Raw genomic sequence first — 18,244 nt, 5'->3', positions numbered from 1 at the left:
AGTGGGTCATGAAACACCGTGTATATGTTCATTTATTTGGCACGCCCTACAGCCCAAACGGCTGGACGGTTTTTGACATAATGAGGTGTGGCTGAATTTGTCAGAATTGTGGTAGTGAGTTGTGACATAGGCTATACATATAAATTTTGAAATGGCCCCCGCTAATGAAAAAAGAGGGTGTTTTTCTTTCTTACGACAGCAATATTATTATGTGTACTAAACTACTTTACTATGGGTAAAGCTAGTGAAAAAACCATTTCAAGAATATATGTAAACAGTCGGGTTTTTTGTTTGTTTTAATAATAGTTGCAGTTTAATGTAACATATAATTATACTGTTTTTCAACTTGATGTACTTTTCTTATTTTTGGATATATCTGGTTAATTATTTAGAGCAGTTCAAAGTCAACCCTAGATTGTGAAATTTTTGAACTTTTTCCATAATTTGTTAGACTAAGTAGTGAAAATGTTACAGTATGTTATATATTTGTAATCTACTTACAATGCCCTATCATTTGGTATCCCACATGGTATGTTAAAAAGCAATTAAAAAAAGGTTTGTACTGCCGACTTTATGACGTCTCAGCAACTACCTCCACCACTTTCGCGCTTGTCATCTCATATATTTGTGTTCAGGACATCATACTGAATACACTGTTACCAAATATACCCATATCCGAGACGACATGAGCGAAAATCGATTTCTAGAAGACTTTTCGAGAAAAGGCCAAGCCAATGATAGTGATATAAATTAGGGAGTGCTTATAAGCCAGTAAGGGGAAATCAGAAATGATAAGATAGGAGCTAGTAAGTAGGTATGCACTAACTAGGTGACTAAACGGCCTTTTAATCCGACTATAACATTTCTTCCAACAAACTATTCGTGCGACTATTGTCGCCATCGCCAGAATAACAACAAAAAGTTTATCCACCCAAATAATTACGTTAATTGTTTTACACAGGCGACCTCATGGACGTGTTGGCCCTGTTCACATCGTCGGTAAACTTTGTGCTGTACTGCAGCATGAGCCGGCAGTTCCGCTGCACATTCGCACGACTCGTGCGCCGCATGCTCTCTACGCCCGAAGAACCGAACAAGTTCGCCACGAAACTGGAACCGACCACGCAGGTATCCCTTTATCTGTGGCTCCTAAACTTTTCCATCTTACAGTATTACCCCTGGGACACACAAGGGCTACGCTTTTAGGCAACGGTGTAATGTTTGTTAACACCCACGAGCTTGTGCGTCTACTATAGCACGGAGTAATTCATTGCTCCTTTTATAGTTATTTTACCTCGCCACCAGGCTTTATCTGTAACTTAGGTGCTTTATAACGTTTTTATGACATACAAAGTTAGGCTGTCTAATCTGTCCATGTTTCACGTGTCGTTGATGGAAGACCTTCATCCTCCTTTGGGAAAAGTACACGACAAAACCTTTTTACCGGAGCAAACAAGTTAATCTAACCTATACTTTCCTACCTACGACGATGTGAAAGAGAAAAAGTTACTATAATATGATGATACTACCTATTTTTATCATACGTACTTAATAGGTGTGAAAATAGGTTATTTAAACAATCAATCATTCAGTTATAATATAAATACATTCTCATGATTCTTTGATTTGTTATGTACATACACAAATGTTGGTACATATTTTAATTTAGCCCAACAAAGGGTATTTACCGACTAGATTTAACTAGGTAGATTCATTACACTAATAATATACATATGTATTTGGCTGGCCCTAGTGAAGTTAAAATGATAATCTATCTAAGTCAAGTAAACTGAAAACACATACAGATTATGCAAATTCTAGTTAAAAAAACTTTCATTTATCCTGAGTGTACCTTGACTGTGTATTTTAATAATAACTAATGAAGTGGTTCGTGCACAGGTGACCGGGCCGCTATAGCGACAAAGTCCCGCCCTCATAAGGGTGGTGGAGGAGAGTGTTATTTAAAATTGAATAAAGGTGAGCTATTTTATCATTTTAATATGCTTAAGAGTATGTTCAATTATATATTTTTTATATCCTCGTCCTCACGCTCGTATTTTACGTGTTCAAGGTTTGGCCTTTGTCGCTAATGGCCACGAATATAGCGTGGTTTAACGTAAGGAAAATAGAATGAGGCTTTTGGGACATGTGCTGATATTGTCGCAGGGTTAGCTATTTACCCGCAATGCCATATCACGCCCGAGGCCACATCCGGGTTTATGTTAAATTGATATTGTTCGTTATATTTAAATTAATAACTTAATAAGTAGGTAAGTTGTAGATAAGTAGGTAGGTAAGGAAACCTCCATAGGTTTCCTAACACTTATCCAGGTCCCACTTAGCCAAGTTTCACTGTATAATATATATTTACTTTAAAGGTCTAGAACTTATCTTAGACGACTGGTATATAGGTAGAAGTTACTCGGTGATTTCCTTGTAGGCAGGTGAGTTTTGGGAATAGATCTAGTGAATTAGATACATCTGTATATACTTATTTAACATAAGTATAATACAAATCAGAGTCATGCACCCAAGCGTTCAACCAATCCGTAGCTGACCATAATAACTTCTGACCATCGGCAATCACCTCACTTAAACGGTAGACAAATACGTAACGTATTTCAGAATCGAATAATGTATCCCAAATGACTACCCATTTGTTAAGTTTTCTAATGTTATTATTTAAGGTGATTTGACCGAGAGTGCTTTTAGTTAAGATTCAAGAAAGAAAAAGAAGGGGCTTATTATTATTACTAAAAGTATAGAAAAGTTTAATCAAGTGAAATTTATTTGAGTTTAGAAGTTTCAGCCCTTCCGAGGACAGAGTGGTGGAATGCTTAACCAATTTCAGCTAACTTTAGGGATTTATCAAACGTCAAACAACTTAAGTTTAAACGAGCTGCATGCAAATTAATATTATTGTAATTGTAAAGGGAGCCAACTTCAAATGGTATGAAATTTGGTGTGAATTAGGCGCGAAATGCTTATTGTGTTATATATATGTATGGCGTCAAAAGTTTTCGAATTGTAATGTTTACATTTACTTACCTAAGTATATGTTTTTAGCAAAGCATTGCATGGTCGCTTAAAGTCTTTACTTACGGTGGCGTCGTCACTTTCCCGAATACCTACCTATTGAGGGAGGCGATGGCTGAGATACGCGTCATACTCGTTAACGGGTGGAGACCGGTCTGTTTAAGCTTACACGGGCTACATGTTAGATTAGATTAGATTAGATGATTTATTTCATGAAAGACAATTTACATAATAAGTTTGCATTAATGTCAAAAATATAAGAATTTCTATCATGATCGTCAAAATAAAAATAAAAATGAAAATAATAACAATACTAATGAAAATAAAATTATAGCTCCAATAAGGAGTTATAAGTACCTATTATGTAACTTTACTTTTGAGTGACATTAACGCAAGACACTTAATTCGGTTCTTGTCTGTTTGTCTGATTTAATTTCTTGTCTTTTAATTAGTTATACATAATTATAACAATTCAAGTTTTGGAGACCCTTTCATCTCAGGATAATTTGATGATATATTTTTTTTATTATATATATATATATATTTTATCTGTCTGACAGAGACTTTTACATCTCTAAACAATTTTATATATTTATGTGTTTGTCTCGTTTGTATATTTTTTTTAATTTAGTTTTTTTTTGGTGTAATTCGACATTTAGAGACTGGATACATCTCTAACAAAGTATCTAATATTTCATTGATTCCATATTTGTTATTATATTTTGTATTTTTTTGTTATTTTTATTGCTTGTAAAAATTTGGGTTTACTAATCTATTGCCAAATATCGTTTCCCAAAGTATTACTTCCCAAACTATTTTACGCAAATTATCATTTGGCAAAATTTCATTTCGCAAATTTTCATAATCCAACCTAACCTAACCCAACCTAGTACGTCATTTTCATTTCGCAAGTATGGGGTTGGGAAATGAAATGGTTGCAAAGTAAAAAACTTGCTAAAATTTCATTTGGGAAATGAAACTGATGCCATAAGTTTGTTGGGAAGTGAAATTTGGCGAAAAATATTTTGGCTAAACGGCGGTATCCCAAAAATTTGACATACTGTAAAAGTGGTCCCTGTGGCCTATTTGCTGAATAAATGTTTGATGTCATTGTTTGGTGCTTTCACACTATCTAAAATTAACGTATTAATACTCATACGCGGTGCACGAGTCTGATAAGTAAAAGCTAACATTACGATGGCATAGTTACCATGATGTAAATAACCATTTTCATTGTGGAGGAAAATTATATGAGAGCCGATTTTCAAGGCATGTCATTTTGCCCCCGGTACCATTCGCTTAGAATTCCTTTTAGCTTGTTTAGGGTAGTTTGTAAACGAAAAATACGGGTTTTCAGTTACTAATTCATGTATTGGGATGTAACTCTTTCAAAACCTTTAAACATTATCAGGTATACGTATAAAGGCTAGTTAGGTACCTATGTATTCTTCTTCTTCTTGTTCGTGTAAAGGGATCAAACATCTTAAAACTAAATTTTTGTCTGCCAATGCTTTGGCACTTCTAGCCTCGGGGTGTGGCCCTCAGGAGATCTTCCTCATTGCACATCGTTGAGCACAGAGAACACTGTCTCATGTGTATAGTCAATAGTCAATATATTCTTTATTCAAGTAGGCCTAGCAACAAGCACTTTTAAATTGTCAAGTTTTAAATATTACCTTAATCTAAATATCAGAGCAATTTATTGATGCAGTTATTATTATTCATAAAAACATTGAATTATTATAGATATGTCAAACTTAATAATAAGAATTCACAAAAAGATCGTCAAACACCAAAATTGTATAAAAAATACTAGTCTAGAAACTTTCTAGAATAAAAATCTAAATGTCAAAAATACGGATTACCTAATATAGGTATTCATTGAATTATCAATTTCATCATTATTAACACAATAATAAATAATTAATTATTTTCAATCACAATCCCACGATGTTTCATCATTCATGTAGTCTTGTGTGCTATAATAGGCTTTAGAGATAAGTTTACGTTTTACATATTTTTTAAATTTATTAACAGATAATTCAGTGATGATATTTGGAAGTTTATTATAAAATCTTACACAGTTACCCATGAATGATTTTTTAATTTTATGGAGCCGAGTGAAGGGTACTGCAAGCTTATTTCTAGTATTAATGTTATGTATGTCACAGTTTTTCTTAAAACTGGCAATGTTTTTATGTACATACAGAATATTCTCATAAATATATTGACAGTGCACTGTCATTATGTCAATTTCCTTAAATTTATCTAAGTGAGTCTCTATGGTTCATTTTATATATTGCTCGAATAGCCCTCTTCTGCAGAACAAAAATGGTATTTATCTCTGAAGCACCACCCCACAGTAAAATACCATATAACATAACGCTATGGAAGTAACTAAAATATACATGTTTTCACATCAGTTAACTGACGGATTTTGCTCACTGCAAAAGCTGCAGAACTCAGTCTATTCGAAAGAGTATCAATATGTCCCCTTTGGAGTTTAGAATCTAAAGTTATACCAAGAAAAACTGTACTATCAACCAATTCCAATTCCTCGTCCTTCACAATGACACTTGTTTGCACATGCCTTACGTTACTACTAGTGACCAACTTAATACATTTAGTCTTTTTCTCATTTAACAATAAGTTATTAACATTTAACCAATTTACTACTTCTGAAATAGCATCGGTTACATCACTGTAAGCTTGTTGCTGTCGTTTGACTTTGAAAATAAGTGAGGTATCGTCTGCAAACAATACTATATCATGGTGGGTCTTTACAAGGTATGGCAGGTATTGTTGTTTGGGGGACTCCACACTCGCAGAATGTATCACCTTGTCGCCCAATTCCCCATCTCAGAAGATTATCTTTTGACCGACCAACTTCCGTCCTAAGTCTGTTAAGAGCTTTCCATACTGCCTACTTTTCCTTTCCCCTGGAGTTACCTAATGAGTGGGTATTAAATAATAAATGTATTATAAAGAAGACTTTTTAAATTTTAAACAATTTTTTTTGCATGAATAGGGTCAGATTACAGATGTTATGTATTATATACATAAAGTTTCTCTTTATTAAATTTCACGAAACCAACAGAGCCAGAGCTCATGTATTTTTACTTTACAAAGGAGTAAGGTGCAAAAGTGTAAACATAGCTTTGAAGTCGACTGTAAGTACCTATTAGAACTTACATTCAAAATTAAAACTCAAACAAATAGAAGGTAAATACTAATGAAAAACTATAGCCGCAATTTCCAGTTTAATTCCCGTATTGCGAAAATTCCTCGCACAATAGCGTGTCATTATTAAAGTTCTATTACTGGCAATATGGGTACAATACGCTTTGAAATACTCGATTATAGCACAAATTTTAATATCATATCGAGTTTATCGATTGTTTACATCCTTTTATGTGTTACTCAGTCGGAAAAATGGGCATTGTTTGCTCGAATGAGGATGATATTTCGTTCAGAATTTAAATGCACCTTTTTTTTCATAGCAATGCGCGTAGTTATAACTTCAAAGAATCCTTTCATCTTTAGCATATGTACTTACTTTGTAGGTCATTGATATACGTACAATTGAATTTATCTCGATGGGTACGCTGACAGATCTCAATACAATTTTGCGAGTTTTGACGTTTTTAGGTTTTAAATTATAAAGAGATGACACCTGTCACTCTACCCATCATTAGCTAATGCGCAATTATTTTCCACCACTACGCCTAATTTTGCCCTTAATACTCGAGAGCTCGTTGAGATTTCGTAGCACCCTTTTGTGTAGTTATAGTTACCGGTGCGTGGGCGGTATCGTCTAGCGCACATGGATCTGATTATTGGATTCTACGAATCATTCATGTACAGATATACTTTGTATCACCATGTCCAAATGTCAACTAACATACATATGTAGGATATAATTATGTAGGTATATATTTTAAAATAAGGGGATCTTAATATATATGCCAAGTTAATAACATACGCAGTCACGGAGATAAAGAAACATTAGTATTCCGTTTGTGATATTTTGGCTAAAGAAGTCTTAATTAAGTGTGTGGGGACTTGAATAAAACGTCCTTGCCAACGAAATACTTATCAGAATCTACTATCGTAGTAATCAGAATTGTTATTCATGTATATATATTTTTATTTATATATATGTGGTACACTATATCTTATTATTTAGCTAGTTATAAATATTAAGTAGTAGGTATTACATTTCAGGCTCAGCGAAGACAGTGAGGGAACGAGTAATGTTATTGCTTAATCACTAATTAATCTTATCTTTTGTTTCAGATAAATGTACTCTCTCTAAAAATAAACATCGATTTTCGAGTAAGGACTACAGAGTATCATATGTAGATAATTTATAAAAATTGTAGGAATATATTTAGTTTAAGTGTTCTACAGATGTTTGCAAAGTTGTACATAGTGTAGGTAAATACGACCAGTGGATCTGACAATAGTCTTCGCGTCTTTTGAGCCATGACGCGAAAACTATTAGAGTATCTGCATTAGGAAATTTTTATTAAATTAGAATAATTTAGTAAATATTAAAATATGTTTCAGTAGGATTGTTAGTTAAATAAAGGATAATGGGTTAAATTAATTCTTACTTTTATATGCTTAGGTAACATGTGAAGTATGATTGTGTTAATTCTAGGGTCCAAAGAAATTCTTATTTATAACGGATGTAGTTTAAAAAGTAACTATGCCGTTATTTAATGCATTTACTGTTTACCGTCTTTAGATGATTGTTAATGTACACAGCACTATGATGTATACCTACGAGTAGTTAAGACTTAAATTCAATTTTGATAACATAAGATAAAAATCAATGTTTGCAAGTAATACCAAATACAAATTTATCTAAAATAGGTACGTAGTTAAAAAAACTCATTTTACCCTATGCGTAATATGAGTATATACTTTTGTAGTAAGTACCTAACTATGTATAAACGAAGTACTATTTTTATTTAACAGTAAGCATTACAACATAATGTGATGATCATATCTGCTGTAGGTACTTTACGAGTTGAAATTATATTTGTAATTTTTATACTTGACTTGTATGTAATATGGTTTTGTATAATACGAATATTTATATTGTTCGTCTGATGTACCTACATATCTAATATTTCAACGACACCAAATCAACTGTACCAAATATACGTGTTCATTGTATATATTTGTTTGGATTTTTGGTCATAAAACCTACCTCGCAGGTAAATAAATTTAGAAAGATTAAATCGTAAATGTACAAAACACCGAAGTATATGCATACCTAACATTACTGGTATTTCAAACAAATACATATAGGTACCATAGTACGAATATTGCGTTCTGCTTGCATCACATGAACAGAATCTTATGCAAATACTTACATGCATACGCACAGTATGTAAGGATAAAGCGAGGAAACATCTACATATCTCCGAGAAGCAGCGAGGCATCCATCGTCCCAGCTTTATGAAGTTTATCTTTATTAAATCCGTCTCATTTATTGCTAATAACATCAACGTGACTAGAAAAATGTCACGTGCTTAAGTTATATTCGCATTCATTTCATCTGAGATACGCGAAGTACCTACACCAGTACAGTCCAGCTGTCTAAGATCTCCTGCAAAAACCTGTAATCTACTTACTACTTACAGCATATGGGCCAATGTTTATTTCGTTTTCGATTTTTTTTTTCATGCATAAATTTCATTACAATATAAATGCAAATTTTCGTATATTGAAAATTTCGTGAATTTTAATTCTTAATTAATATTTTAAACTATTTTTGAATAGCAGCGCATGAGTTATTGTATATAACTACTTAGTCATGTTGAACCATTTAAAATCTGACCTGTGCAATTAACTATCCTACAAAACTATACGGACTCGCCTACCGAGGCTTCCGTACTTTTTAGTATTTGTTGTTATAGCGGCAACAGAAATACATCATCTGTGAAAATTTCAACTGTCTAGCTATCACGATTCATGAGATACAGCCTGGTGACAGATAGACAGACAGACGGACAGAGGAGTCTTAGTAATAGGGTCCCGTTTTTACCCTTTAAACCCTAAAAATGACAATTTTAATTTAACATTAAAGAACAAAAGACAATTTGTATGGCTTATAAAATAAATAAGATTAAAAAAAAAAAAAAACAAAAGACAATTTTGCCGACTACCTCTAAACCCGCTAAGTGCGTAATACAAATGAACTAGAAATTCCATCAACGGAATTAATTGTTCATCAAGAGATCTCGGACGAACCATTAAACAATTAACAAGAAGTGCTTAGATGGTTGTTATTCTGTGTGAACAAAGTTTTCGAACCTCAATCAATTCCGCATGGACTGCCATAAATAAGCCAGCAACAGGTTTTTATAATCGAGTTCCTCCCGAGTGATAACTCGGAAAGCTCGTAACCATCAGTTGCCGCTCCGTTGGTGGTTTTATTTAAGAACAGAGGGTCTCGGTCGCACTTGTAAACACGTACGTAAGTGTGATTAGGGAGGCAACACGTCGAACGTGGTGAATTCGCGGTAGGCCCTCAGTAGTCGGCCAAACACGTAGACAAAAAATATTAAGAAATCAGGAAACTAACATTAATTCGCAATGTGTCAAAAATAACAACATGGGCCAGGAAATGAATGCCCAAAAATAGTTATAGAGGGAAATGCTTGGAATACAATTATTGACTTCGTAGCTTTGTTTTGACTAGTTAGGAGGTGAACATATCAAAAGCCGCTGGGGAGGAGCATAAATTAATTCAGCACCCCCGATTTATACGCAAACGTTACCAAATCCAGCCTAGCAGCTTTACTGATGTAGATAACCAAGATAAAAATAAACCTTCAAGAGCGGATATCTCAAAAACTATACAAGATATTGAAAAACTTGACTTAATAAACCTTGTAACAAATTAAATCACCGTCGTTTCCGAGATATAAGACGAAAAACCGAAAAATGGAACCTTCAAACCCCACTCTGTTCCTAGCATTTCCCTCTATACCTACCTTCTTATTGCTTGGCTTATAGGTAGGTCCCTGATATGATAGATTAAATTGCGAAATGACCGCAACACTAGGTAGGTTTAGACTAGATCTAGATATACTTCAACAGATCTGATGCTCGCAACTGCATTGATTAATATTGTATCGTGTATCTAATCGCAGTCAGGTGTGCAATATGTCCATGCATCGAAAGGCATTTGAGTACGAGTATTACTCATAATTTTAAAACTAACACGGAACTTAATCGCGTACAAACTTACGTTTATACGCGATACGATACGCGCGTTACGTTAAGTCCCGTGCTAGTTTTAAAATTATGAGTGAAAATCGTTTTAGTTTCAATCAGTATACGAGTATTACTACTGACTACCAGCTACATAGCCTACGGGGGTCAAAAGGAGATTTTGATTCTATTTTGTGGCCCAAGAATACGTTTTTACTGTGGCATATTGTTGATAATTTTAAACGTTTACGTTTGTGTATCAATGCTAAAGGTGAATATTTTGAAGACAATACGTTTTATTTCAGTTAAATGATTGTAGTTCTATTTTTTAATGATATTAAATAAGTGTTAGTAATATTCCTAATAAATTACCCATGTCCATGTATTACTCTGTTTCGAAACCGTAAAGGGGTTGGTAAAACCAATTAACTGGTACAATCCAAAACTCGTTACAATACAAATTTCCCGAATCGTAATTAATTTAACCTACTTAAATGCTGGATTCAATGTTAAAACACTTTTTAATTAGTGATTTTAAATTAAAAGTACCTGAACTGAAGTAATTGCCAACCATTTGAGCAGCGGCCAATCCTTTCTTAAGAGTTCCCGGCTAGCTCGGTTCTCCATACAAGCGTAGTCACGCTCTCATTTTAAAACGACTAGCTAGATTGCTTTGAAACTTTGTACTTACAATAGGATAAGGTATTTATATCTTGGTCTGTAATTAATTCTATTTAGTTTGTTTTATATACTAGAGCTATGTAAACTAATCACAGACCTAGATATACCTCATGTCATTGTATGTGCAAAGTTTCATTACAATCCAACACGTAGTTTTAAAATGAGAACGAAACTCCGTTTGTATGGGAAGATGAAATTCGGTCGAGCTTGCCGGGGACTCTTAAAACATTATGAAATGACGCGTTAAAAATACTGAACCCTAATAATTGCGTGGCTCGTGCAATGGGAAGGTTAATTGTTGAGGCGAACCCACGGGCACACCTTGGTTACAGTTGGTAATTTGTTCTATCACATCCAACGATGACATCAAAGACTCGAATGCAGAAGTTGTCACTATTCATTTATTCGCAGTTACTCGTATTAACTCAAATTAGTTTAGGGTAGTTACCGCCGTAATCAAAAATATTAAAAAAAAACTGTGCTTAACGAACGACTAAGTATTATTGTAATGCGTACCAGACACTCATGCCCCAATGACCTTCTATTTGAATCCCTTAGTTTTCTAATGTTTTTTGTAGCTTATCATATTAACAGCAACGGATTTTAGCAATATAGTATCCCATATTTACTTCAAAGTTCATTGTTTTCGAAATATTTGGCATCAAAGTTGAACAATTTTAGGCCAAAAAACTGGTTTTCTGGCCATAACTTTTGTGTTAATTAGTTTAAAATTAAAACCTTAGACAAATTTTTAGAGACGTCTAAGACGAATCCAAATATGTAGATTTCGTATAAGTAAGATCTTTCACAGCAATCGAGATACGAAAAAAGTGTTTAAAACAATCATAAATAAATAAGTATTCATTTTTTTCACAATCCGGTAGACAAAAATGGAGATAAAAGATTGAAGAACCGATAGCCGCTTGTCTTATAATTCTATATGTAGTGCAAAGGTAGGAGATACGATTCAAAACTTGTCAAAAATCGATGAAAACCTCAGGTAGCCCCTTAAAACGGGTCACTCAAGTATCATATTTACTACCGGTTCACATTACGTTTAATTATCAGTGTAAATTTTAGTATATTACTTATAGTGAAAATTTGAATGAAACGAAAAAAGACCATGACCCGCCTAAGTAGTGTAACCACACATTTAGGTTTCATTTACGGGCAAGTAACCCGGGATTCATGAACTGTTCAGATTGGCAACGTAGGTACATACTAATACCAGATGGAGGCTGTAACAAATACCTATTTGAAATGGAACACTCCTTCGACAAACTCCATTAATAAAACTAACCTAACCTTTTTTTTTTTTTTTTTTTCGTTGGAAAAATGCTTTATGCATACCCACACCCTCGGGGGAGAAAGCGGGTTATGTGGGACTCGGCAAAAGGCGCCACTACCCACTAAAAAACCAACGGTATGCCTGCGCGCCGCCAATGGGGCGTGGCCACGGGTTCTCTTAAGTACGCAACCGTGACCACGCCGGCGCCGCCCGCCACATGCAGCGGGCCCTTCTCTGGGGGGGGGGGCTAGGGAGTAACTTCTAGCCCTGCCTCCTCAGAAGGCGCGTGGGCACACCACGCGCGCCTTCTCTGCGAGGCCTATGTAATGGGCAGCGACGCCCCCGCGCCGCTGCCCAGATCTCGCTAGGTGGGGGGGAGGAGATGGGCATACGCCCTCCTCCGAGCCCCTGCGCGCTTGCGGCGGATCGGGTGCGAGGCTGGGTCGGCCTCCCGTTCCCTCTCCGCTGCCTCCTTCTGCGACATTACATCCTCGCAGAAGGAGAGGACCGCTTTCCACGACCTCTCGTCGGCGACCATAGCCTTAACTACGGCCGGCAAAGAGAGGTCGTCCCCCACCACTGCCATGAGGTCACGGCGCTGCCCCGCCCAGGCTGGGCATTCCTCCAGGGTATGCTGCGCCGTGTCCTCGCCGCAGCTGCACTGGTGACACTCGGCCGAAAACTAACCTAACCTAACCTAACCTCTTAAAGTTATTTTCCTAATCTTTTATTTTTATTTTCCATTTATACATCACGTTGTTAGTGCTTGACAAAATAAAAACATCGACAATCCTGTTATCGATAAGTACATCTATTCTTCAACATTAATCATTTGCCATTTTTCTGCTATGCACCCAACATCAGTGGACGTTGAAAAATCTTTGATTCAATTTATGCGGATTTTTTCAAAAAGGCGAAAAAGTTAGATACCCGAAACGAAAATATGGAAAAATTTACTTCGAGTATCAAGTAAGAAAACCCGATGTGATGATTTTATTAGCGATGGCGATTTGAAAAACAATTTTGGTGTATGACATGGAGTTTTTTTAAGTATTAAATAGGTGGGTAAAGTATTAATAAATTGATAGTTTCGTTATTTTTGTTCATTTATTTCCAAACAGGCCACATTTTTTATAGCATTATTATAACAGTTATAAGATATCCATAATCCATATTTATATACTTATAATAATTATTATAAATGCGAAAGTGTGTCTGTCTGTCTGTTACCTCTTCACGCTTAAACCGCTGAACCGATTTAGTTGAAATTTGTTATAGTTTGACTCCTGGAGAAGGACATAGGGTACTTTTAATCCCAGAAATCATCCTTTAAGGGGATGAAAAGGGGGGTGGAAGTTTGTATGGGAAATCGATAAAAAGCACATTGGATAAAAAATAAGGTACCCAAATACTAACGCCACGCAGACAATTCGTGGGCCAAAGCTAGTATAAAATATCGATGAACTAAATCTCGGAAGGAAGTCACTAGCGTTGCCTCGTTCGTGTTAGAAAAATCTCTATCTAAATATAATACCTATCATAGGTCTAAACGAAAAGTCTATACTCTGTTCCTCATAACAGGACTAGCTGTAAAATGGCCAGTAGATACCGTGACCGAAAGACGAACCAAACTTCAGATTATATCTCGATTTAATTACTGGTTTAATGACTTATTTAAGAGGGGCGTGCATTTTAAAAATGTTTGATATCTCTAACAACGCTCCTCTGCTATCGGGGAAAGCCGGTAAATGCACTGTCGTGGATGGCACATTTTTTCTAGGGATTTCGACAATCCCATAAAAAATCCACCAGACAGTTGCCTTCCCCGTTACAGCGAGATCGTTTTTAGGGTTCCGTATCTCAAACGAAAAAAACGAAACCCTTATAGGATCACATTGCTGTCCGTCCGTCCGTCTGTCTGTCTGTCAAGACCTTTTATCTCGGGAACGCGTGGAGGCATCGAGTTGAAATTAAAACCATATACTCTACAGTCCTTTGAAGCTGTAAAAAAATTAACTTCTAAGTTAACGTAAAACAGATACGGCCGTTTATGCCGCAAAAATGTATATTTCGACACTCTCAAGGGAATCAAAATTTATAGGATACTTCCCGTAGACCTAGAACTATGAAATTAGTAATTTCATCTTACACTACAAGTACAGGGAAAAATCTAAAAATTATAAATTAGTAAAACATAAATAAAAAAATAGTTAAATTTGTACGGAACCCACGGTGGAAGAGTCCGACTCGCACTTGTACGGTTTTTTATGACAACAAGGAAACTATATTACTATAGTATTTATATAAACCGACCCCATTTTAAATCAATTAAATGTATTTAATTTAATTTGGTATAACTGGCTTTAATACACTTTATCTCATAGCATAAGTGATTGTGCCTTTATTTGCCTGAAAATATAAGCAAACCTTCAAAATTTCATTAAGAAAAAAAAAACACATTGCTTGAACCCTCATATCTCAAGAACTTTTTGAGATACGGCGCTATGAGTGAGTTCACGATGTTCCAAAAATGTGCCTACTTTAAAAATTAGGTTCATAATGTAGTAACCCTAGTAACACTAGTAACTATTGTCGAAAGAGACAATATTATAAAGTTCGCGGTCTGGACTTTTTGCCGTTTTTCACATACCTTCACCAGGAGTCCAAAAATACAAAAAACAATACACTCCTTTTTTAGGGCAGTCGTGTAAAAAACGCAGCTACACCACGCTACGCTGACGCTTTGCCTTTTTAATGTAAAACTTAACTGCTTGCAATGCTCCAGTGACCGGGAGAGAGGTGGATAGAATACATATTTAAAAATTTGAAGTTGGTGGTAATGGTGGTACATGGTACCTAGGCTCCTTAGCTTTATTAGCTTTTACACGTATCATCACAATATTTACAGATCAGTAGAGTCATGCTGCTAACTATTGTGCTTGGAGTTTGCTAATTAGTACACGAGCAGAAACGGTTTGAATAAAACAAATACTAACATTTTCTACTTAAATTCCGGTAGTCCGTAAGTATTATGTGAACCTCAAAGGTTGTATAAATTATATTGGGACAAATACGAACATGAATTACTAATAAAGAAAATAATACACATCGAGACCTACCTGTTGTTTAACAAATATTCGATCTTGATCCCGTGAATATAATGAGTTGCTCAAACATTTCCGTACACGAATGTTCATACATAATACATCAGTATTATCGATTACACAGAGGTTAGTTTCCATTACACGGAAAGCTATTAATTTTACTCAACCCTCTTGGAACAAATACTTGTCCTATGTAAGGGAGAGATATTAAAGGACAACCTTTCAAAATACGGTACGATGATCGTTATAAATACAATGTTATCGATACTCCTGTCAACGTCCTCGACGACGCGCAAATTTCGTGACAATGCTATTACTGTTGTGATAAATTTCATTTGAATTTTGCTTCTATCCACCCATCCGCCTAGTGGAGTGGTATCAATATGCGCATAGTTAGCTGAATACGTCACAATTGTCACAAATAATTTTCCGGTATAGTGACATTACGCGGCTTAATTATAATAGTAGCCGTTGTACAAGATAAAATAAGGCGTTCCGTGAACCAAAAATTTCCTTTGGCAGGATGAGTGGATTTAAGAAGTGGAGCCACTAAGATTAGTCCAAGTTTTGTATCCTTTTCGTATAAATCGGGAATGCCGAATTAATTTATGGTATCATATTAACACCGTTGTGAAGTAAAAGCATAGAATATATATATATATATATATATATATGTATATATGAATATTTTTTTAATTACCTCTTCAATCTTACAACGCTGAATCGATTTAGTTGAAGTTTGATATAGAGATAGTTTGAGTCCCGGCAAGTCCCGGGGAAGGACAGGATAGTTTTAATCCCAGAAATCATCATCGTAAGAGGGTGGAAGTTTGTTTGGGGAATCAATAACCGCTGATCCGATTTAGATGAAATTTGGTGTGGTCTACATCTTTGATTTAGTTAGAATCTGGTCACAAAATTTGACCAGAATCGGTTAAGAATTGTGACCTGTAGAGGAGAACATCCGGACATACGAAAGCAAAATGCCCGAGTCAAAACGTAGACCTTCGCTACGCTTCGGTCAATCAGAAGGAATTTCCTACACCGGCTGTGTGAGCCAACTCCCGCAGGGAAGTTTCCCCACGAAAAAAGGTATTAATGTTACCTTGCAAAAGAAAATAATTATATAACAACATTATAACTGTTTTAGCTTTTTATGAGTGCGAAGCGGAGCAACATGGGACTTGTTTTATTTTTCAATTGCGGTTAGACGTTCTTCGACAGTGGCCATGAGATATATCGGAGCGGCCGAGGTGGTCAAAAATATCTAAACATTCACTCTAACGCCTTGATAATAGATGCGTGTTCAGATATTTCTGAGCACCTTGGCCGCTCCGAAATATCTGATGGCGACTCTACCTGTATGTATTTACATGTACTTTTTTATTTTGATACTTTTTTAGTTTTATTTTAAATCCACATTATATTACATTACATAAAACTTAAAAGCTATACCTAAAAATAAATATGCGATGACCGCTAGCGCAAGAGAGTCGTGTTATGCATCGTCTCCGTTGTTTAAAATTCATATGAGTAGAAAAAGTTTAGCACCATAGTTAAAATTTTCCTAAAACCTTCTTTTAAAACCAGTGAACCAGTGAATACAATGGCGAAAACAGTTTTCAAAACTATGTGATAGTTTAAAAGTTATGTGCAAAAACATTTTTAAAATCTTAACGTCTTTTGCAATACTCACGGTGCGGCGATGAGTGACCGACTCTCAGCAGTACTCAAGTCCGTGGGATCGTTACTCCCCAACAGCTCGCCCTCGCCACAAGCTGCCCTGCGGTTGTCAATAATCTTTTTTTTTTATATAAAATTTGTTTTCCGCTCCTAAATTTAAAATAATGAATAAATCGTAAAAGTCAAACAAAGGGTCAGAGCTATGGTTAATATACTTAATATATAATAATAAATTTTGTAAAAATATTTTCCATATTGTCAATATCCAGGGAGAAAAATGGGGACTACGTTTGTATGGAGAAGCGGCCGTCCACTATCGTCTTAAATAGAAGTTCATAACTGTCGACTATTTCGCTCATAATAAAATTTTACAACCGACATCGAAAAGGCCCCGCCAGAAGTAAGTACGAGCACATAAACCTTGGCTGCTAATTTCCGACTCAGACTATTACCAACTTGGTACCATTCATTTATTACGTAAGACGATTTAGGGGGAAGGGGGGTCGAATATATTTTATTTTTTCTTACAAGGGGGTGGGAGGGGGTTTTCATAGTCTTTACGTAAGATCAAAAAGATCGATTTGTCAAAACAAACCAAATGTGTATTCATTTTTTCCTGTAGATTCTTACGTAATATAGCCAATATAGGGGGAGAGGTCACCTTTTTTTATTATAGCAACAAACAGTCATTACATCGAAAGATACAATGGATGGACTACAGGGAAGACAAACAGTGCCGAAAAAGTGATATTGTAGAATTTATAGAAGTTCATACTGACTGGTAGAGAGAGATTCATCATGCAACCCAACAGACAGGTTTACAATAAAGGTATTTTTTCTTACATAGAAATAGAAATATTTATTTGCCAGAATACGTTACAATTAGGTCTTAATACAGTTTTAGAGTCAGTATTCAGTCGACATAAAGCCAACATGCAAAAACGTTTGTAAATTACATTTACAAGTAGGGTACATCAGGTACATGCATATAATTTAAATAATCCTAATACAATTTTAATAACAAAACTTCCGTGAGACATAGACATATTAAATATATTAATAACGGGTCACTCACGTGTTTTAAGTCGAAAACGCTCGACATGTTTCACTCCGTACCGAGACCACGTCACGTGAGTGACCCGTTATTAATATATTTAATATAATCCTAATACGTCAATTCATTACAAATATAATTAAAAATAGAGATACTTATTAATTGCAC

At 35.3% G+C, this 18,244-nt stretch overlaps 1 protein-coding gene across 1 annotated transcript in view; it reads left to right on the top strand.

Annotated features, from left to right (window-relative positions):
- Nucleotides 1-7,976, top strand: part of LOC134742400 (G-protein coupled receptor dmsr-1-like) — a 51,108-nt gene extending 43,132 nt beyond the window's left edge. Inside the window, exons 4-6 of the mRNA XM_063675535.1 lie at nt 962-1,128; nt 1,900-1,977; nt 7,333-7,976. Coding sequence (XP_063531605.1) covers nt 962-1,128; nt 1,900-1,917 — 185 coding nt within the window. The 3' untranslated portion in view covers nt 1,918-1,977; nt 7,333-7,976. The remainder of the gene's footprint in view (nt 1-961; nt 1,129-1,899; nt 1,978-7,332) is intronic.
- The last annotated feature ends 10,268 nt before the right edge of the window (nt 7,977-18,244 follow it).

Source organism: Cydia strobilella, chromosome 6 (genome assembly GCF_947568885.1).
Source record: "Cydia strobilella chromosome 6, ilCydStro3.1, whole genome shotgun sequence".
Taxonomy (NCBI): Eukaryota; Metazoa; Arthropoda; class Insecta; order Lepidoptera; family Tortricidae; genus Cydia; species Cydia strobilella.
Note: the sequence above shows the minus strand (reverse complement) of the source record. Positions and strands in the feature narration are given on the sequence as shown.